The sequence below is a fragment of the Lissotriton vulgaris genome, chromosome 7, assembly GCF_964263255.1.
Source record: "Lissotriton vulgaris chromosome 7, aLisVul1.2, whole genome shotgun sequence".
NCBI lineage: Eukaryota > Metazoa > Chordata > Amphibia > Caudata > Salamandridae > Lissotriton > Lissotriton vulgaris.
This window is the reverse complement of record NC_141695.1, coordinates 517,087,907-517,110,526: the sequence shown is the minus strand read 5'-3', so window position 1 is coordinate 517,110,526 and position 22,620 is coordinate 517,087,907. Positions and strand designations below refer to the sequence as shown.

The following is a 22,620-nucleotide window of genomic DNA, read 5'->3' as shown; positions in this document are numbered from 1 at the left end:
TCTTCTGACTTGCATTCAAAAAAATGATCAAGGTTCTACTATTGCTACAAAGTTTCCAAAGAGGTGTGGCCTATGTCATTCTGAAAAGTGTTCTTGTCTAGTAACAACCAGAAATTAAAAGTGTACAACACTTCTAAAACTGTATTGGGGTGACAATCTCTAGGCTTCGGTTCACAATACCACCTGAAAACCTTCTTTTAAAGAACAGCGTTCTCAAGGTTAACCACTCTTTCTCCCACCCCTATTTATATAACTGAAAGGCACATACATCTTTCCCCACTACCTTTATTTTCACTTTAATGCTATACAAAAACCATATGAGTAATACCATCAACCTCTAGGTTTGAGCACTATAGGATATCTACTAGATAAACAATACAGTTTGCCAGCTAATTTAGCTTTAATTCCCATATTAGGCAAAGGTAAAATATACGAAAGGTAATTTATCTGAATACAAAAGAATCTCAACCTTATGCACTACTAACCATTCAAAATATATTCTACATTACAAAAAATATAATTTTAGTTAATGCATGGAAATTTGAGAACCTGCAACAATGTAGAAGGAAGTATAAACAGATATACATGAATTAAATTAATCAAATGTGGTACTATAAAAATGCATGATGTGTAATTTAAATAATACTTCACTCCATATGTACAAAAAAAACACACACCAAATTACAAAAAAAAGTGTTTTATTATAGATGTGTAGCCACTGTTCGAAAACACAACAGCTACACTGAATGGAGACCGCAGAATTGTTTGATGGACGCTGTATTGCAAATTGCTTATCAGCAACACCGCTTACCAGGTCATAATGCCTAGGACTTCTGAAGGAACTCCAAGAAGAACTTGTCATTGCTTTTTTTGGACAGGCGACTAGTTCAGAAATTGACTTTCGCGTAAAAGGAGTCGAACAGTTTCTGCCATTTTAAACATACACATTAAGCAAGACTTTTTTTTTTTTACTTAATACCAAAAGAGGTATGCCAGGGACAAAGTCAACACAAAGTAACGAACACAGCAAAAAGTAGCAAGAAAGAGAAACAGTTAAGTGCAGCTGTGGTCAAATTCCATAGCAGTTCTTTACGTCGGGTAGCGGCGCATTTACACTAATTTGGGTTGCATGCAAGCTTGAAGAAGCATTTTGATCACTACACATGTTATCAAAAATTTGATTACATTTTATCAGGCATCTGCTAAAATAGTAAACAAATTACAGGTGTAATAAAGTAGCTTAATCTGGAGTTGAACTGGACAGACAAGAAGTTTAATCACTCCCGTTGGTTCAGAAAGCAACAAAACAAATCAAACTCCTCCCCTCCCCCAATACATTCAGATTTCCAAAACATAAAATTTCACATGAAAAGTGAAGTGTGATTCCAAAGTTTCCAGAGCAGAAATGGAGCAATATGAAATGTCAATGACTGCCACTGAGATTTTTTTCTCAATTTTTCTGTTTTCGTATTTGTTTGACCTTTTATGTTGTTGCAGCGAAATGACAAAGTACACCTCAAAATGTTTCCACATGTGAACAACAAAATACTGCATATCTACCAACATCTGCTTTAGGTAGGTAATTTGTGAAAAGGCTAGCTGCCAAGATGTAGGAAATGGCTCCTTGCCTCAGTTCCCTTTGAGGAATATACAATCGCATTGAAACCAGTTCACACTAAGCGCTTATCATGCTGCCGTTGGCCAGATGTAGACGGGCTTCTTTAAACGAAGATTTGAAAAGCTGCAACCGTGCCCACCTCTCAAGTTCCCAGTATTCACTGAGGTAGTTCAGTAGGAGATAACAGCCTTTAGAACAATTGTCTTTCAGTTTGTCTTCTGTTTTATATATTTTATATAGATTTAAATAGCTAAGTTCTAAGGCCACCTGTGTTTTTGTTTTGTTTTTCAGTGCTGAAAGTTTTCTTTTTCACAGGGCCCCATTACCCAACGGGTTAGAACACGTGACAGTGTTCTTGGTGTTAAGTGTCTCCTTTTGGCACCTTGAAGTTTATATTTGTGGGTTTTTTTCTTTTGTTAAAAAATAATATATAATAAAGAAAAGAGATCTCAGTCCAAAGTTTTTATTTCAGGTTGTCCTGTTCACTTACGGCCACTGGTAACGCATCTGTATTAACTGGTAAGACTATGCTCTCTCGCTCATCTGTTTTTATTCGTTTCAGTTCAGGATGTTCAAATTTGTCACCGTTTTGTCGCTTTGTTGGAAGAGATGCTGATGCAGACGCATGAGTCGCCAACATGTGAAGTGGACTTGCTGCAGCTGAGAATGAATAAAGAATTACAACTAAATGAAATATGCAGTTAAGACAATCACAAAACAACTCAAAAACATGGTAATACAGCATTCAGTTTTTCACGAATAACCAGCCATACTTCATCAGATGCTATAAAATGTTTTTTCAAGCTACGAGCAGATATTTGACTATTGGCTAATTCAATTAAATCGTTTTTGCAGCCTTGGAACACAAGTTTTTACCCCTCCAATGGTTCATGAACGATTTATGGCCTGGCTGTCGCAATGTAGCAAAGTGTTTCATTGTGAGACAGATGGAAGAAAAGCTTACAGGTAGTCACTAATGTGACATAGGAGATATGGCACCTGGGCAGCAAACTAGAGGCTAGATAGAGATTAAGTTTGCAACTATCTTTTCTTCAGATACAAAAATTGTAAAAGGGGATTAGAAAAGACAAGCTGAATGCACACTTATCGGACTTGTGAACTGGGTGGTGGGGACTGTCTGCCCTTCAGCAGAAGATCCACTCCATGTAGGAGAATTTACATGGTGTGAGTGGGGCGGGATACTTCGACCCTACAGCTGTGCATGCTGAACCATGCACGCTCTGCTGGTGATACCAGAGTTGGGTTCTCCATTTTGATAGAAGATACGAGCCAACATGTCCGCTATGTAACCCTGAACTTGTGTGCAGGTTGTCTGCCTCAACATATGTAGCTTAAGAGCTGTGGCTCTATGGGCAGTTAGTAGTGGTTGCATGAGCTGCAAGACAACCAGAATTTGTCGACCTGGCTGATGTTGCTCAAAGGCAGTGGCTGGGCTTCAGAGAGAGGGGACTAGCAGTAGAACAAGGTGGAAGTGCAAGGAGAAGCATCAGTCCTTTGGCATGTTACCACACTCCCACGCCAAAAAAATGTTAGCCATAAAAATGGTGCCAAAAGAAATGTTAATGTTAGTTGGGATTTGTTAAGCGCTCGTACGCCCGGAGGCTTCATGGCGCTGTAGAAGGAGCCAAACAAGACAGTCAAAGGACAAGCAGTGCTATCAGTAGTAAGCTTGAGAAAACAGCCAGGTCTTCAGAGATTGCCTAAAGCTAAGTATGTTATCAATCTGCTTTATATGGAGAGGAAGAGAATTCCAGAGTACAGCAGCTTGAAGGTCGAAGCAGCTGCCTCCGTGGCGTTTCCTCTTGAAAGGAGGCACAGTCAAAAGTGATTTGTAGGTGGATCGAAGGTGACGGGAGGGGCAATATTTTTTGAAAAGATCTCTGATAAAAGAAGGGCCAGAGTCGTTCAGAGAACGGAACAGAATACACCCAGCCTTGAAGGCCACACGTTGCTCAACTGGCAACCAGTGTAGTTGCTTAAGGCCAGGTCTGATGGATTGCTTCCTGGGTATATTCAGCAGCAGCCTGGCAGCTTGGTTCTGAACAAGCTGGAGGCGTTTAAGCTCACCAATTTGGAGGCCGAGGTAAAGACTGTTAGAGAAGTCCAGCCTGGACAGAACCAAGGAGAGGACAATCTGAGTAAGGGCTGCTGAAGAGAGAAAGCGAGCAATTTTTCTTATTTTCTTCAATTGAAAAATGCTGGAAGATACCACCGCTCCAACCTGTCTTTTTAGCGAGAGATCCTCGCTGATAAAAATGCCTAGGCTTTTAACCACGGAAGATTTAGTAGGGGGGGCTCCCATGTTAGTGGGCCAGAAGTTAGGGTTCCAACTTAGTGGGCTCTGTCCGGGCAGGACCAGCTCGGTCTTGCCCGGGTTGAGCTTCAGATGATTGCAGCTCATCCAACTCAGTATGTGGGACATGGTTCTTTGGAATACGTCCACTGAGTCAGTGTTGTTGAGAGGGAAGATGAGCTGCAAATCATCCGCATAATTGAAGATGGTTACATTAGCATGACGCAAGGAGTGCAAAAGAGGGCGTAAGTAAACATTAAAAAGAAGGGGAGATAACGAGGAGCCCTGTGGTACCCCGCAGGTGGTGGGTATAATGGGAGCGGAGAAGGAGCCGAGTCTGACCGATTGTGTGCGGTCCGAGATAAAAGAGCGGATCCAGCTCAGTGCAGGGCCCCTGAGACCTGCCTGCTCGACACGGTCGACCAAGATGGTGTGGTCGACCGTGTCGAACGCAGCAGAAAGGTCCAATAGTACAAGCGCCTGATGGGTTCCTGCATCTGCATTCCGCCTCAGAGTGTTTACCACCGAGAGGATGACCGCCTCGGTGGAGTGGCAAGGGCGGAATCCCGCTTGATTCGGTGCCAGGTATTCAGATTTTTCCAAGAAGCTGGAGATAGTTTCGCACACATGTGACTCCAGCAGCTTGGCACAGTATGGTAACAGCGATATAGGTCTGTAATTGATGGGATCTAGCGGGTTGGCTCCTGCCTTTTTTATGAGGGGAACGAGGAGAGCTTTTTTCAATTTGCGTGGAACTTTGCCCTGTGCAAGTGACCCATTCAGTAAAGAAAGTAAGCACTCAGGGAGATTGGTGCCCACTTCTTTCAAGATGTGAGGGGGGCAAATGTCATCAGGAGAGCCTGTTTTGACTTTGGATAATAATTTGAGTAGCTTGATATCGTCTATGGGGGGGAAAGAGTCTAAAGTGGCAGGGTTATAACAGGTGTCAGCAAATAATAAAGGGGACTGAGTAGTAGAAATGCTTTGCTTGATCTTGCAGATTTTATCATAGAAAAAAGAGTTGAGTGTGTTGCAGAGCTCTTGGGTAGGAACCATAGGGAGGGAGGTTCTGTCGCTAGAGCTGAGATTTTCCACGATGTTAAACAACTCTTTTGACTTGTTTTGGGCCTTGAGAATTTTATCTGAGAAATAGTCAGTTTTGCATTTGAGGATGAGATTTTGATATTCCCTGCGGGCCTTACGGAAGTTGGCTCTGTCATGCTCTAAGTAGGCTGCGCGCCATTTGCGCTCCATTTGACGAGTTTTAAGTTTAAGGGCTTTTAGATGAGGTGTGAACCATCTGTGAGCATCGTTGGGGCGGGAGCGAGAGAAGTTAACGCAGGGGGCGTGAACTTCAGCTGCCTGGAGTAGCCAGTCGGAGAAGACTGCTTCTGATTTCTCTATGTCCAGATCGAGTGAGGGACAAGTCGAGGTTAACAATTGGAGGAAGGACGGAACGTCGACCTTTTTCCACATTCTTGCCTTCCCGCCTTGTTGAGGCAAAGGTTTGCTGTTTTTTGCAATGGTTATGGTGAAATTGATCAGGAAGTGGTCCGACCAAATGCAAGGCAGGATGGAATTAACCGCCAGGGAGATGTTTTGAGACCAAATTTGGTCAAGGCTATGACCTTTCTCGTGTGTTGGAAGGTGAATGTGTTGGGTGAGATTAAAATCAGAAAGAGTGTCCTTCAGTGTGGCTGCCTGAGAATCAGACTCCACCGAATCCAGCCAGAAATTGAGATCGCCCAGGAGTAGAATTTTATCATGGGAGATAATAAGGGGGGCAAGTTGTTCCGATAGAGATGCAGCAAAGGTAGGCATATTTTGAGGGGGGCGATAGATGAGGATCACGAGAAGGGAGCCAGTGTCCGCATCCATTTTAAAGATTACATTATCTGATCCTGTCAGATCAAAGGATGGCAGGAGAGAGACTTTAAGGTTTTTGCGAATAATCGCGGCGACCCCTCCGCCCCTCTTACCAGCTGGCCTATCGACATGCAGTATATAGTACTCAGCGGGGACTGCCGCCAAGATATCAGGTAGAGATGCGTCGTTAAGCCAAGTCTCAGATAGGCATAGAAGGTCTGGTTGATCGGCCTGAAGCAGAAGAAAGATGTCCAAGTGATGTTTTACCATGGACCTGGTGTTTAGGTATAGACATTTTAAAGTAGTCTGAGGCACATGTGGGGATGGGGGGGTAGAGCGTGGAGAGGGCTTGCAGGTTTTAGTAAGCATGAGGTCAGGTTTTAGTATGCCATATGTGGCGGCGCGCTTTAGAGTGTGAGCGGGCGGGGGGAAGGTGGTGCTGTCAGAAGGTATTAATGACAGCAGCGAAGCAGAGGAGTAACAGTAATTTTGACCAGGGGGTTTGGCCCCGAGCCCCGGACTGCCGCGGACGGGCGCAGACGGGCTTGCCTTAGGCGCGCCTTCGGCGCGCAAACGGCGCTCCCGCTGCGCTCGTCCGCTGCGCTTCCGGTAGCAGCACATGTTATACCCGGAATCGGGGTGTGGCTTAGAAGGGGGGCGTGGCCTACGTCCTCGGCGGACTGGCGAGAATGGTGACGTTGCAGCCGGCGCTAGGAACGCTGCCCAGGCTGTTTAGGATGTCAAAGTTACAAGAAATTCAAGTAAATACAATTTTAAAAAAGGTTTTAAAACAAAGTTGCTCCCGGCCTTCGCCTGGGGAGTTTAGCTCAATCTGGGGCGGCACACTGCGAGCCTGCGCTTTTAAAGGGCGTCAGGGGGCGTGGCTTAGAAGGGGGGCGTGGCCTACGTCCTCGGCGGACTGGCGAGAATGGTGACGTTGCAGCCGGCGCTAGGAACGCTGCCCAGGCTGTTTAGGATGTCAAAGTTACAAGAAATTCAAGTAAATACAATTTTAAAAAAGGTTTTAAAACAAAGTTGCTCCCGGCCTTCGCCTGGGGAGTTTAGCTCAATCTGGGGCGGCACACTGCGAGCCTGCGCTTTTAAAGGGCGTCAGGGGGCGTGGCTTAGAAGGGGGGCGTGGCCTACGTCCTCGGCGGACTGGCGAGAATGGTGACGTTGCAGCCGGCGCTAGGAACGCTGCCCAGGCTGTTTAGGATGTCAAAGTTACAAGAAATTCAAGTAAATACAATTTTAAAAAAGGTTTTAAAACAAAGTTGCTCCCGGCCTTCGCCTGGGGAGTTTAGCTCAATCTGGGGCGGCACACTGCGAGCCTGCGCTTTTAAAGGGCGTCAGGGGGCGTGGCTTAGAAGGGGGGCGTGGCCTACGTCCTCGGCGGACTGGCGAGAATGGTGACGTTGCAGCCGGCGCTAGGAACGCTGCCCAGGCTGTTTAGGATGTCAAAGTTACAAGAAATTCAAGTAAATACAATTTTAAAAAAGGTTTTAAAACAAAGTTGCTCCCGGCCTTCGCCTGGGGAGTTTAGCTCAATCTGGGGCGGCACACTGCGAGCCTGCGCTTTTAAAGGGCGTCAGGGGGCGTGGCTTAGAAGGGGGGCGTGGCCTACGTCCTCGGCGGACTGGCGAGAATGGTGACGTTGCAGCCGGCGCTAGGAACGCTGCCCAGGCTGTTTAGGATGTCAAAGTTACAAGAAATTCAAGTAAATACAATTTTAAAAAAGGTTTTAAAACAAAGTTGCTCCCGGCCTTCGCCTGGGGAGTTTAGCTCAATCTGGGGCGGCACACTGCGAGCCTGCGCTTTTAAAGGGTGTCAGGGGGCGTGGCTTAGAAGGGGGGCGTGGCCTACGTCCTCGGCGGACTGGCGAGAATGGTGACGTTGCAGCCGGCGCTAGGAACGCTGCCCAGGCTGTTTAGGATGTCAAAGTTACAAGAAATTCAAGTAAATACAATTTTAAAAAAGGTTTTAAAACAAAGTTGCTCCCGGCCTTCGCCTGGGGAGTTTAGCTCAATCTGGGGCGGCACACTGCGAGCCTGCGCTTTTAAAGGGCGTCAGGGGGCGTGGCTTAGAAGGGGGGCGTGGCCTACGTCCTCGAAATTAGCTAGAAGGTGATCGTTTTTATGAGAGGCCTTAAAATATTCTAATAATTCAGGATTAGAATAAGAACATAAGTTACTTACCTGTAAACTGTGGTTCTCCAGTATTGGTGTCTTTCATAGATTCACATGCTTGAATCATTCCCCGTCGCCGAAGTGGGAGTCCCACGGTACATAAAGTTGCAATATACATATATATATATACATAGCATAACAGTAGCATAGCTAAAAAATACTATAGGCAGTAATACAACATAGCAATCAATAGAAAAAAAGTCACTTTATTAGCTCGTCCTAGTCATTAGATATAGTCCAAACTCCAGCCAATCAGGCGTCCGCACCACCTAGAACCTTCTCCCCAGAGGCTCAGAACCTAAATTGTTCTAGCACGAGAGTGACAGTCAATTAACAAGGAGAGCCTCTGAGGGGAGCTGGGCGGGCCGCATGTGAATCTATGAAAGACACCAATACTGGAGGACCACAGTTTACAGGTAAGTAACTTATGTTCTTCTCCAGTATTGGGGTGTCTTTCATAGATTCACATGCTTGAATCAGAGTAGATAGCAGTAATATATATATATATATATATATATATATATATATATATATATATATATATATATATATATATATATATATATATATATAAAAAGACAAACGCACAAAAGCATTCAAAAGGGCACACAAGGACGTCCCCACCGGTTTTGTGCCTTGTTTTGCTCGCATTTCAGCTGCCATCAATCTTCATTCCATGTCTTCACGGGCCATTAACAAACAAGCAAGGATAGCTCACCTCCGTGAAAATAGAACTTTTTTATTGATATTTTCACGTTGCCGTCCTCAGTGGGTGTGGCCTTGATCACATTCGCCATATTAAGCATTGTGGGACATGCAGTCCTCTGATTTAAGTGTACATATTAGTCCTTAAGTAGGGTCCGAACGGAGGCCTAAGGGGAGGACTTTGAATTGGAAGTCTGCCAGTCACTCTAAAGCGCAGGAATTTTCTGTGTCTGGGTAGGATGGGGACATGAAAATAGGCATCTTGCAGATCCAGTGTTGTCAAGTAATCTCCTTGAGACAGAAACTGAAGTACTTCTTGGAGAGACAACATTCAAAATGATTGCTTTTTCAGAAATGTGGAGAGAACGAAGGTCCAGGAGGGGGCGCCAATCTCCTGAATTTTCCTTGATGAGGAACAATCTCGAATAGAAACCTACACCCCTTTGTCATTTTGGAACCTCTTCGATTGCTCCTTTTTGTAACAGGACTGATTTGGCATATGAGTTCCTTCAGATGTGCATGAGGAGGACCTCTGGGAGGAGAATTTGGGGGAATTTTTACAAATTCCAGCGTGTGTCCTCTGGACACTGTCAAAAACTCATCAATCTGTAGTAATGGCAGACCAGTTTGAAAGAAATGGGAGATTCGTCCTCCAACCTTGGCTGGGTTGTTGAGCAGAGTGGTAGGCAAGTGGCAGCGGTCACTGCTTTTTTGAAGAATCTCTGCTACTATAGGAAGATTTTCGTCTGTATTGCTTTTAGGAGGCAGCTGGAGGTTGACCATATGCTTGCTGTTGCTGTGACGAAGAGTAACCTTGTGGTCCCTAATACTGTCTGTTCTGACTGTAACCTCCTCGAAAGGAATAGGAGGAACCACGACACCTGGCTGCACAAAAAGGCTGCTTTTTAAATTGTAAAGTGCCTTGAGCACATGCAGTGTCAGTATCTTTTTTAATTATTTTGAGGGCATCCTCTATTTGCTGCCCAAGAAGTGATTCTCCGTCAAAAGGCATATCAATAATTTTTGTTTGCACTTCTTGGCGAAAAGAGGTAGCTTTTAACCAACCCTGCCTTTGGAGAACTGCTGCACCTGCCAATTGACGAAAACCTGTGGAAGAGACATCCACTGTGCAATCAATGATCTCGGCAGAGATCTTCTCTCCTCCTGGAGAATCTTTAAAGCTTCGGTTTTTGAGTCTTCAGGCAACAGATCGATAAAAGGAGAGATGTCCGACCACATTTGCCTATCATAACTGCCTAGAATGCCCACATGGAGCGTAGTTGCTGCCATGGTTGAGAATTTTTTGCCAATGGCATCACGGCGTCTGCCTTCTCGGTCAGGAGGAGCCAAAAATGGAGAAGAGGGATTCCTGGCACAATGATGTGTCTTCTGCGAAATAACCGAATCCGGCTTCGGTTGACCAATTAAACAGGCTGGCGAATTGTCTGGTGCCTTGTACTTTTTATCCAAGCGCGGCAAGACTGCAGGAATGGAGGCCGGGGTTTTCATGACCTTCAGACCCTCCAGCCAGATGAAATCTATTGTAGGAACCGCCCACACTTGTTTTTGTGGTTGGCTCATGAAATCATATAAAAACAATCCTCCTCCGTGGAAACCATAGGGAGTTGAAATCTCTTGGCGGCTCTGTCCATGAAAACACAGATATTCACAGGCGTAGATTCCACAGGAGTAGGAGAGGCAGGCGGTGGTGTCTGAATTTCGTAATTGTCCCACTCAGTAAGTAGGGATCTATTGTCTAACTCCCCTTCTTCTCTATCCTCATCAGTTGAATGAGTGTCCTCTATAATATGAGCAGCAGATGCCATTAAAGAAGCAGGAGGGGGCGACGCAATGATTGAAGAAGGCGGAGAGACAAGTGTTTGAGGAACTGAAGATGCTGGCTCTGAAGGAGGGAAACAGCAGTAATAGTCATCTAGCATGTGCTGCAAATTTGAAATGAGTGATAATGACATCTGTGCAGTTGGATTTTCAGACTGAGATTGGAAATTCGGCCCCGAATAATAGTCAGTCTTGTTCTTCATCTGTCCTGGTACTTAATGAGGAGCTCTGGTGGACTACGAGCTGCTTGAAACTTATCCTCCTCTGAATCCTCCTCGTCCGCCCCATAATCCAACAGCTGCACTGGAAAATTTGGAGAGGCTTGTACAGGCAATAAAAGGTCCATTGAAGATTGTCTACGTTGCAGCAACGAGCCTTTCCAGGATTCAGATGATTGCAAAAGAGCTGCTGAAGGCATCAAACCTGGTGGTGAAGCTGCCGCCGTCGACAAAAAACATACTTGACTCTCCATCTGTGAAGTGTTCACTTTCGTTGACAGAGCAACCGTCGACGAAGCGACCATTGACAAAGCAAGCGTCGACGGAGAAACCGTTGACGAAGATGCGTCGACAAGACAACCGTCAATGGGACAGGCGTCAACTAGGCAAACGTCGACGGAACCAATAGATCCTTGGAAGTTCCCATCGACGAAGAAGCGTCCATTGACAAAGGTGTCCTCTTTATCGGCGCCGACGAAGAGAACTTAGGCTTCAGCGTCACTGAAACCAGCGTCGACAGAGAAGACTTAGACGACGACTACATAGCAGGCTTAGGCGAAGAGAAAGTAGTTGTCGTAGTAGTGACGTCGGAGGGCTTCCTCGAACGGCGGAATCGCCGACGAGCCCGTCGACGATAGACCAGTTTTTTGAGGTAAAGATGATTCTGAAACAGATTTTGACGACCGAATTGTAGATCTCGGGGCGTAGACAAAGTAGAGTGACCCTTTGGGAGAGCTGAAGTTCCTTTTGACGACGAAGGCTGGGCATCACGTTTAGAAGAGTGATTTTTTTTTCAGTACCTTGGTCTTGGGAGAAGTCAACTCTGCCTCACTAGCTCTCTTCTTAGAGGCAACAGTCTTAAGAGAGGAATCACTCTCCACATCAGAAACGGGGTCATCCTTCATTTTAAGCCTTGTAGCCACAGAAGTAGTCTACCTTCTCTGTCCCTTAAGGGCTTTGGAGGAAAAGTCCTGCATAATTTACAGTCTCACACCTGATGGCCAGAATGTAGGCAGTAAATACATTTTTTGTGAGGATACTCCATAAGACTCGCAGTGTCTGAAGAGTGATCTCTTGGTAGTAGACCTTGCTGTGAAGCTGTAAGTAGAATTCCTGAAAAGAAGAGTTGAAGTACTGAGCAGAGCTCAGAGAGACTCCCTTCACACGACGTGCAGTAGAAAAATTTGAGGTTCTGAGCCTCTTTGAGAAGGTTCTAGGTGGTGCTGAAGCCTGAAAGGCTGGAGTTTGGACTGTATCTAATGACTTGGATGAGCTGATAAAGTGACAACTTTTTTCCTATTGAATGCTATGTTGCATTACTTCCTTGGTCTTAGGAGAAGTCAACTCTGCCTCACTAGCTCTTTTCTTAGAGATCCTTTTAGCTATGCTACTGTTATACTATGTATATATAGATTGCTATTTTATGTACAGTGGGACTCCCACTTCGGCGACGGGGAATGATTCAAGCAAGTGAATCTACGAAAGACACCCCAATACTGGATAATTAAATTCCTCCACAGTAGCACCTCATCATTCAATCATAAAAAATGTGTATCCAATGCAACGCTGACTGGATGCAATGTATATTTCACCAGGTTGGCTAACTAACAATGTATTGTTTGCTTTACATTGAAAGATAAAGTCACCACCATACAGTGTGAGCACAGCACGACCGGCTAACAATTTAGGATTTATTACGTAATATATAAAAACTGAACTTTTAGAATCAGGCACCAACCACTTCTACATTGCAACAATGTGCAAGAAACACTTGCTATTTTCATTGGTTTGTTTGGAAGGGAAGAAAACACTTTACAGCAAAATCTTTTGCTCCTCAATGCTCTACTAGTATGGCATTATCAATACATGGGTGTAGAATTTCTACCGCCTGACGCCCAGCACACACTGAGTTTAAGGATAACCCATTCCGTCTGTTTTGTCCATCGTGAAAAGGGACTGTGACTCGTTTTCGATTAACATTCCTACACAGTGCCACTGTCTGGGGAAGACCACAATGAATCCGCCAACGCAAGACACATTCTATCCAAATACATAAAAAGTTACAAATCATGCGTATGACCAGTCCGGCATCAGAAATCCATTAGTAGCAGTCTAATGAACAACCGAAAACAGAAATGGCCTTCGAGAGCCAATTTTGTCAGTGGTGCCAAGATTAAAAGAATTGAGACGTAAGTGCAGAAGGAATATGCTACTTACCAGTATGCATCTGTTCTTGGCATGTAGGGCTGATGACATTCATATTTGTGCATAGATCGCCGCCTAGTGTTGGGTCCAGATGATTGCACATTGTTGTCCTGGAAGAGTCTTCGAAGTATCACAAGATAGGTGGCTCCTCCCTTGGACTACAGTGCGCATGGGCATCCTCTCCATCCTTAGATTGTTTTTCGTCATTGTGGCAGAGATGGAGTATAGTACAGTAAGAGATGGCCATGCAAAGAGTGAATGCTACAGCTGCGACAGGCACTGGGGAGGCGGGTGGGCGATATGAATGTCAGCAGCCCTACATGCCAAGAACAGATGCATACTGGTAAGTAGCATATTCCGTTCGAGGCATGTGGGCTGCTGAATTCATATCTGTGTATAGCAGTATCTCCCCTAGCGGTGGTTGCCCGTGCCAGCTGCAGTAGTCTGAAAAAGAGTTTTGAGAACAGGCTGTCCTACAGCAGCTTGCTGTTTGGAATGTACATCTACACAATACTGTTTGGTAAATGTATGTATGGTTGACCATGTGGCTGCTCTACAAATTTTGTGTAAAGGAATATTTACAAGGAAAGCCATGGATGCCCCTAGTTTGCGTGTAGAATGCGCCCTAGGGGGAACTGTTAAGGTGCGTTTTGCCTTTAAATAACATATCTGAATGCACTTAACGATCCATCTGGCTATACCTGATTTTGAAATAGGGTTGCCTTTGTGTTGCTGGTGAGAAAGCAACAAACAACTGTTTTGTTTTGCGAAATGCCTTAGTTCTATCTATATAGTATAGCAGAGTTCTTTTGACATCTAGAGAATGTAAGGCCCTTTCAGCAACTGTCTGTGGATTTTGAAAGAACACTGGCAGTTCTATTTGATTTATATGAAAATGGGATACCACTTTTGGCATGAATTTAGGGTTTATTCTGAGAACTACTCTATTTGCATGTACTTGAATGAATGGTTCTTGAAAAGTTAGGGCTTGCAGCTCACTAACTCTTCTAAGTGAAGTAATGGCAATAAGGAAAGCCACCTTCCAAGTAAGAAATTGTAGTTCGCATGAGTGTAGTGGTTCAAAAGGTGGTCCCATAAGTCTGGTTAAAACTATGTTTAGATACCAGACTGGTGAAGGTGGGTGTCTTGGGAGAATTACTAGTTTAAGTCCCTCCATAAATGCTTTAATTGCTGGCACTTTATACAGTGAAAGGTGTTGCCTGTTTTGGAGATATGCTGCTAACGCAGCTAAATGTATCCTGATGGAGGAGTAGGCTAAATTGCAACGTTGTAGGTGCAAGAGATAGCAAAAGATGTTTTGTGTAGAAGTATCTAATGGGTTTATATCGTTGTTACTGCAGTAAATGACGAAACGTTTCCACTTTGCTGCATAACATGACCTGGTAGTGGGTTTTCTTGCCTCCTTGATAATATTCTTGCAGTCTGGAGGCAAGTTTAGGTATCCAAACTCTAGGATTTCAGGAGCCAGATCGCTAGGTTCTGCTGTTGCGGATCTGGGTGTTGAAGATTGGGCGTGAGTCGCAGTCTTTGATGAGGCACCACTGACAGTTCTAGGAAGGTTGTATACCATGGTTGCCTCGCCCATGTGGGAGCAACTAGGATTAGCGTCAGTGAATGTTGGCGCATTTTGCGTGCCACTAGCGGCATTAATGGAGCTGGGGGAAAAGCGTACGCAAATTTGCCTGACCAGTTCATCCATATCGCATTGCCCTGCGACTGCGGATGTGGGAACCTAGCGGTAAAGTACTGGCATTTTGCGTTTTCGCTTGTAGCAAACAAATCTATCTCCGGTTGTCCCCACTGCCGGAAGAATGGTTGGAGCACATTGGGGTGAATCTCCCATTTGTGCATCTGTTGACTGTGCCTGCTGCTATTTGATTGTCCTTGCCTGGGAGGTGTTCTGCCATGAGAAACATGTTCCTTTGAAGGGCCCATTTCCACACACTTTGAGCTAGATGCGATAGTTGTGAAGAATGTGTTCCTCCCTGTTTTTGAATATAATACATAGCTGTCATGTTGTCCGTCCGAATCAACACAGTCTTGTTGCATAAGTGTTTTTTGAACGCTTTTAATGCTAGAAAGACCGCCATCAACTCTAGTAGGTTGATGTGCATCTTCTGTTGTGTAGTCCATAGACCCTGGACTGTGTAATGAAGGACATGGGCTCCCCAGCCTATCAGGGATGCGTCCGCCGTCATCACTATTTGTGGGACAGGCTCCTGGAACAGTCGTCCTTTGCGAAGGTTTTGTGGATTCCACCAATGCAGAGAGTTGTATGCCCGACTGGTCACCAACACTAGGTCTTTAAATTGTCCCTGAGCCTGTATCCACTGCCTTGCTAGGCACTCCTGTAGCGGACGCATGTGTAGTCTGGCATGAGGGACTATGAATATGCACGAGGCCATAATGCCTATTAGTTGCATGAACACTCGAGCTGGTAATGAGTGTTGTGGTTTGAACCTTTGGATTAACGTTTGCATTGCGTTGATCCGTGCTGTGTTTGGATATGCCTTTGCTGCTAGTGTGTCTACTGTAGCTCCCAGGTACTGTTGTACGTTGGAGGGTTGTAGGTGTGACTTTGGGTAGTTTAGCGAGAAACCTAGACTGTGCAGTAGATGAATGGTCTTTGACATGTGGCTGGCACATTGCTGGGCCGATGGCGCTAGTATTAGCCAATCGTCCAGATATGGGTACACATGAATGAGTTGTCTCCTGAGATGCGCCGCCACTGTTGCTAGGCATTTTGTGAACACCCGTGGAGCTGTTACGCCGAATGGTAGGACTTTGAACTGGTAGTGTTGTCCTTGAATTGTAAACCTGAGATACTTTCTGTGAGCAGGGTGTATTGGTATATGAAAGAATGCGTCTTTGAGGTCTAGAGTTGCTAGGAAGTCTCCCTGCCGCAGCAGTGGTAAGACTTGTTGCTGAGTGAGCATGTGAAAATGCTCTGATAAAATGTACTGGTTGAGGGGCCTGAGGTCCAATATTGGTCTGAGAGACCCGTCCTTTTTGTGAATGAGGAAGTATAGTGACTATACTCCTGTTCCTTGATGTTTTAATGGGACTGGTTCTATGGCCCCCCTTTTGCAGCATACTGATGACCTCTTGCTGCAATAATGTTATATGTTCCTTTGACATTGGACGGTGTACGGGTGGTATGTTGGGTGGTGTGGATGTGAGCTCTAGGCAATAGCCATGTTGGATAATTTGCCTGACCCACTTGTCTGTAGTGATGTTTAGCCAGACTGGTAGGAACTGTTGTAGTCTTCCCCTGACTGGTGTTGTATGGTCTGGGGGTAGTGCCAAGAAGTCACCGTTTGGTATTAGTGGAGGATCTATTGGCATTGCCTACACGCCCTCTGCCCTTGTTATTATTTCGTCGGTATCCACCACGATTTGTGTTTTTATTGTATGTGGATTGCGTATTACTTTTGTATGTGGAGGATTTCTGCGATGTACTACCTCGCGCTCCTCCTCTGTAGTTGGGGCGAAGAAAGGAGCCTCTGTGTTGTTGTGACCGAAGAGCCCCCATCGACTTTGCAGTCTCTGTGTCCTTTTTCATTTTGTCCAGAATTGAGTCAACTGCTGGACCAAATAAAATATCTGGATTGATTGGCTGATTAAGAATTGTGGTCTGGACCTCACTCTTAAACCCAGATATGCGAAGCCATGCGTGTCTCCTAAGCAGTACGGTTCGACGACTGTCTTGGGCGTAGCCCTTTTGCTTTCGTAGACAACCCTTTGTCCCTTTTCGGCTGCCGAACTGGATTTGTTCGAGTCGACGGGCCTTGGCTTCGAAGGTTTATATGGAACGCTGGCCTTCGGCTCGGCGCCCTTTGTGATTATGACCTTCGGATCGACGACGTTCGGTCCGAAGACTGTCGTGTCTATGACTTTCAGTTTCGGTTGAACTTCTTTTGGATTACGTGTCTCAGAAGGCTCTTTTTGTATATTGTTAGCCAGGCTGTATTGCGGGGCTATAGAATCAGTGTTTAGATCTTGGCTAAGGCCTGTTGGCGATGCCTCGACCAGAGTCTCTGATAATGGCGTAGTGTCTGTGTGGGGCGGTGTACTCACGGTTCGCCCCCCGTTGTCATCGGAGTCGTCTTCGACCGCTACGATGTCTTGGTCGTATTCCTCGACGATTTGTTCTTCCTCGTCGATATAATATCGAGAGTCGTGCTTTGAGTCTTGATCCTCTTCTTGATCCGAGTCTTCGACGTCATCTAGTTCTTCATCGTCGAAGATATTCTCGGGCTCCGGTGCCGACCTCTGCATCTCTTGCCTTGCTGCCCGCCAATTCCGGAGCGTCTTCTTGGACCGGAACTGGGCACAAGCTAGGCAATCGCCTTCATTATGATCTGGCGATAAACATTTGTTGCATACAGGATGCTTATCTGTAAGCGGAAACTTTAAGTTGCACTGCGGCCAATATTTGAATGGACTTTGTTCCATCGACCGTCGGTCCACGTGGCGTCGAGAAGGCCAAACGGGCCGATTCGACGACCGGAGTGCAAGTAGATTGTGAAGAAAGCTTTTTGGTACCGATCGAAAACAATACAAACGAATCCGAAGGCCTTTTGGCCTTTTAGATAAGGTTATTTCGATTCCGAACTTGGAGTACAGGAAAATGCATCCATACCAATGGCGGAAAAAAACAATCTAAGGATGGAGAGGATGCCCATGCGCACTGTAGTCCAAGGGTAGAGCCACCTATCTCGTGATACTTCGAAGACTCTTCCAGGACAACAATGTGCAATCATCCGGACCCAGCACTAGGCGGCGATCTATGCACAGATATGAATTCAGCAGCCCACATGCCTCGAACGCATAGTTAGCAAGTGATATTAAACTAACTACCTGCTTGATGTACTCCCCTGTTCAAATAATAAATAATTTTCTATTGAAGCATACAGTTTCTCCAAGAATGACCCTTGATCATTATCAGTCTAGAGAAGATGACAACTGCACTCCCCAGGAGAATACCAAGTTACATGAAAACCGTTCAGTATCAGTTTGTGAAGACTGATTGTAGGATTGTATACAAGTCAAGCTTTACTTCGGTTAACAAAGTAACAGTAAAAGTACAAAAAAAACACAGTTAAAATAAGACTCAGAACAGTAAAAGTATAAAGATAAAAACATTGACAGGTGCAAGCCACTAATTCATACCAGGAGAAAAAAGGGCCTCAAAAGGCGAAACACATTGAGTCTGAATGTTTTTTGCTAAGTCAAACCACATATAAAAGGTATCTTCTATCCAGTATAGTATTGTCAAATAAAGTGCAACTGCAAGACACTAAATACAAAATTACATGACTTCAGCATAGCAATGACCAAAAAATATACAAAACTACAAGTATAAAATACATGGTGCTGTTCCATCATTTTTTTGAGGAACTGCACAGAACACACACAGATAAATGTCCACTTAAATTAAAACTGCATTAATTTCCTTCTAATAGCACATTAAACAATGAACAGATATGTAGATTATTAGATGGGGAGTCAAGCTGTAGCAGATAAGCCAAGGCTACCCAGGGACTTCTAATGCCCTGGGCCCTAATTATTGGGATTAAAATTATTTTAATAAAATCAAGATAAAATTGGCAAAACAAGGTGAAATGCAACAAACTTTGAGGTGAGATTTCAGCACATGGGCATAGCAATATTTCGGATGGATAAAACTGCCTCTGAGGAAACCCAAGTGCCATTGCACACAACACCATCTAATGCGGGTGAGTAGCATTCTGTCCACGTGCTATCAATACATTCCAGATACTGGTCCAGGATTAAGGTACTGCGGAGCCCAAAATACTCTCATACAGAGGGTTTAATAAGTTCCTTGCTATCACTGAGGTAATTCTTTTGTTATAAAAGTGTTTTTCACCCAGATCTCGTCAGTTTTGGTCATGGTGTCGGGCTCAGAGAAAAAGTGCAGCCTGCCAACTCATCAGCTCAGTCTTTATATAATTGAGCCAGGGGATCTTCAAGCCTCTCACACGAGAAGCAATTTTTGACAATCTCCCTATAAAAAAGGCAATTGGATTTGTCCAAATTGAGCAACACAGGAGCAAGGGGGCCAATTTGATGGTGTCTTCCACAGTCTACCCCATGCTCCTGCTGCAAAATACAGAATGCAGGTGGGACACCCAGTAATCTCCTCAACACCCTTTTTTGTTCAGCCTGAAAGGGGTTTGTGTTGGAGTATCTCCAGATGCCTGATTCAGAATTCAACACGGGACGGCACTTTCTTCTAGGAACCTCAAGCAAAGGGGCCACTGTTTTTTTTGTTGACTAATGAGATTGGCACGATTAAAAACGTACCCTGCCGAGTGGAGACATTTTTGCAGCACTTTAGTAGTACCTCTCCCATTAAAGACATATATCGAAACTCATGGGTAAGAGTAATCGAGTGACCTTGTAGCAAAAAACCCATCATCTTAGTTTACGGGCCATGATAAAGGTTTTAGACTGGTTTGTAACAAGTTCAGGAGATACCATAAAGATGACAAATTCTTGAACCAATATGTTAAGGCCTTGGGGGTTCTCGAGAATAGGACTGCATCATTCGAATACATTAAAACTGGGATCTGAAGAGGGGGCGTCGAAAACTTTATTAGACATGGCAGCACCTAGGCCATTAAATACAGTAAAAACAACAGTGGGGCTAGTAAACACCACTGGCACACCCCTTTCGCCAGCCTAAAGCAGTCTGCCCACGCACCAGATGGACCAAACCTAACTGATGCAAAGCTCTCAGGAACTGGACCACATTTCCATCCACTCCTAAATTCGTCATAATCTCCCATAACTTGGACCTCATCATGCTGTCAAAGGTGCAGGAGAGCTCTAGGAAGGCCAAGAAGATGGAGCCCTGCTTAGCAACAGTATCTTTTCTGATCAGCATGTGCAATTTCAAGCCTTGGTCAAACACGCCGAGCCCCTCACGGAACCGATACTGCAACTCCGTCTGTTGAACTCCCTGACGCAGACGAAAAGGCGTCCCAAAACAACTTAACAGCCGAGTCCCACAGGATATCATAAAGTAGCACCCTGGCGCTTGAGGGTTGCCCTTTTTAGGTCTCGCCTAGCGACACAGCGCGAAGCCCTGTCGCTAGCGAGATCAATTGTTGTCGACTTGAGTTCGGAAGGGGAACAGGAGATGTGGACGCGGACTAAGGACAGCAGCTGTGCACGCATACGGCGGCGCTGCCACAACTCGCAGGACAGGAGATGTACACGGGACAGCTTGCGCCACGTTAACACTCCTTCTGCTTCCTTGCTGAACAAATCAGAGGACTGCAGATGTGCACGTGCCAACTTGCGACGCGTTACCACGCCTCGTGCTTTCTCACAGCGTCTGTTTGAGCTTGCGTCCAGACAATTTGCACGCTCACACGCAGCGTCTCTTTCATCTTGCGCTGCTGCGGGGACCCAGTGTCAGTGCCGTGACTCTCCTGTTCTGTGCAACACTGGACAGAAAGTGCAGGTTAGGTAAGCGCAGAGGAACGTTACAACATGGGCCTTAGAGGTTTCCTGTCTCGCCGAGCTCCTGGGAGGGGTTCATGATGCAGACAGCAGGAGGACTGCAGATGTGCACGCGCCAACGTGTGACACGTTACCACACCTCGTGCTTTCTCACAGTGTCTGAGCTTGTTCCCTTACTGTCTCGGAGGTTTCATTCTCTTCCGGTTCTGGATACTGGGGGTGTGTGCCTCAGTCGGAGGCCTGTGCAGACTAGGCTTTGCTTTCTGATATGTAATTATGTGCACTCAGCCCAGACCCGAGAAAGGCGCAGAACCCGGATTAAACAATGTAGCACTGTGAAAACCCGACCCTTGAACACCAGGTTCCTACAAGGGGTACACATGTGACAGCAGGTGCAGAGACCCTCTGGGCTGCCTCTTATCTACCACGAGGGATGAATGTCTGCCTTTGCTTCTGTGCTGTCCGTTCAGCAATCACCATCTTGCGCCCCTCGCATTAATAAAAACATCTTTATTCTTTGATTAGCGGCCAAGGTTTCGGGTGTCTGCAGTGGCATAACATAGGATGAGCTCCAGGGGGGCCCCCCGCACAGAACCCTGGCCTGGGAACTCCTGATTGAGTCCGGAGGGGTGCCCTCTTTGTATCAGGGGGCCCCCTCAAGTTTTGTTACGTCACTGGGGGTGTCTGCTTCCTGAAGCACGAGGACGGACATGCGGTCGATATTTATATAATCAGAGGAAACAGAGTACAACCACCACCGCTTGCGATGGCTGAGGACAGGCCCCACGGGATGTCTACTGGGCTTGTGATACACACATTGGTTGCAGTGCGCGCCTTGAAGAGGCTGGGTGTGCGCGCAGCGCTCCATCGCTGGTGGTGGCTGAGGACAGGCCCCATAGGATGTCTGCTGGGCTTGTGATACACAGATTGGTTGCACTGCGCGCCTTGAAGAGGCTGGGTGTGTGTGTGAAGCGCTCTGCTGGAGAGGGATCTCTCTTGTAGCTGAAGTGTGCAGCCTGTCAGTCCTTTTCTGTGGTTTGAAGTCGCTGCTGGTCAGTCACCCCAGCTTAGGTTTGTTTTTGGCCTCATATACCGCCAGGTAGAAGCATAGCTGGGAGCTCTCACAGCATCACCGAATGTATAGTAATGAGTTAAGAATTCTTCCCAGGCAATACTACTGGTTGTTACAAAGACAACAAAGCGAGATTGTATTGATACAGAATGTGCCTCCTTATGCTATATAATGTGCCTTTTCTTGCAATAATGGCGACTGGATTTATGCTGCAAATCCACATAACAATGGCCCGGCTAGAAATCAGAAACTACTGTCGAAAAATAAAATACTCCTAGAATGTGTGACACCTACTCTGCCCCCAGGCTGCTGCCAAATAACAGCCACATAAACAAGAGTCAACCTCGCCCCAGGCAGTCGTGCAATCCTTGCCAGGTCTTCCAGCGTTAGACCGGGTCCTCACTCAGTGAACACTCACAAATGTTTGCTTGCTCAAAGTTTGATAGAAACTTTAATCTGCTTATCACGCCTCTGTTTAAATATCTCAGCGAAAAAGTATGTCCGGTCAAGAGCTAAGATGGTCAGTAAGATAAATCATAAATGGCCCACGATGTAATACGTTTGCATCGAACCTTGAACTTCTTCCAAGTAGTAACAAGCATTTGCAATGCAATAGGTCTCCCATTACTAAAAGTTTGAGCTATTGGCGCTGCATTATTATTAGCAACGCCAATAGCTCAAACTTACAGTAATGCGCGATCTATTGCATTGCAAATGCTTGTTAAAGATAGGCACAATAACAGCAGATCGCCATGATTGGGGGAGGTCCGTCTTACTGATAGCACTGAAACAATTGCACAACAGGAAAGCCCACAGATCCGGAGATTTGTACAAATTCGTAGGTACCCCGTCCGGCCGGGGGCATTGTTTAGAGGACTATTGATAATCGCTTACTTAACCTTATTTAAGGTAAATTCTGGTCTAAGGGGAAGACCACCTCTTCTTCTGCAGGCTGGACTTGAATCTCAGACTCCTAAACTCCTTTAAGGTGCAATGTATGTAAATGTAGGTCTATAATATTAGTCAGAAAGGTGCTTTCGAAATAAAGCAAAAAAACAAATGTTTCAAGCTATGTAGCTTGGATG

At 45.5% G+C, this 22,620-nt stretch overlaps 1 protein-coding gene across 1 annotated transcript in view; it reads right to left on the bottom strand.

Moving 5' to 3' along the window:
* Positions 1-681: 681 nt before the first annotated feature.
* FOXK2 (forkhead box K2) overlaps positions 682-22,620 on the bottom strand; it is a 360,578-nt gene continuing 338,639 nt past the window's right edge. The window contains exon 9 of the mRNA XM_086930592.1: positions 682-2,278. Within this exon, the coding sequence (XP_086786718.1) occupies positions 2,082-2,278 (197 nt within the window). The 3' untranslated portion in view covers positions 682-2,081. The remainder of the gene's footprint in view (positions 2,279-22,620) is intronic.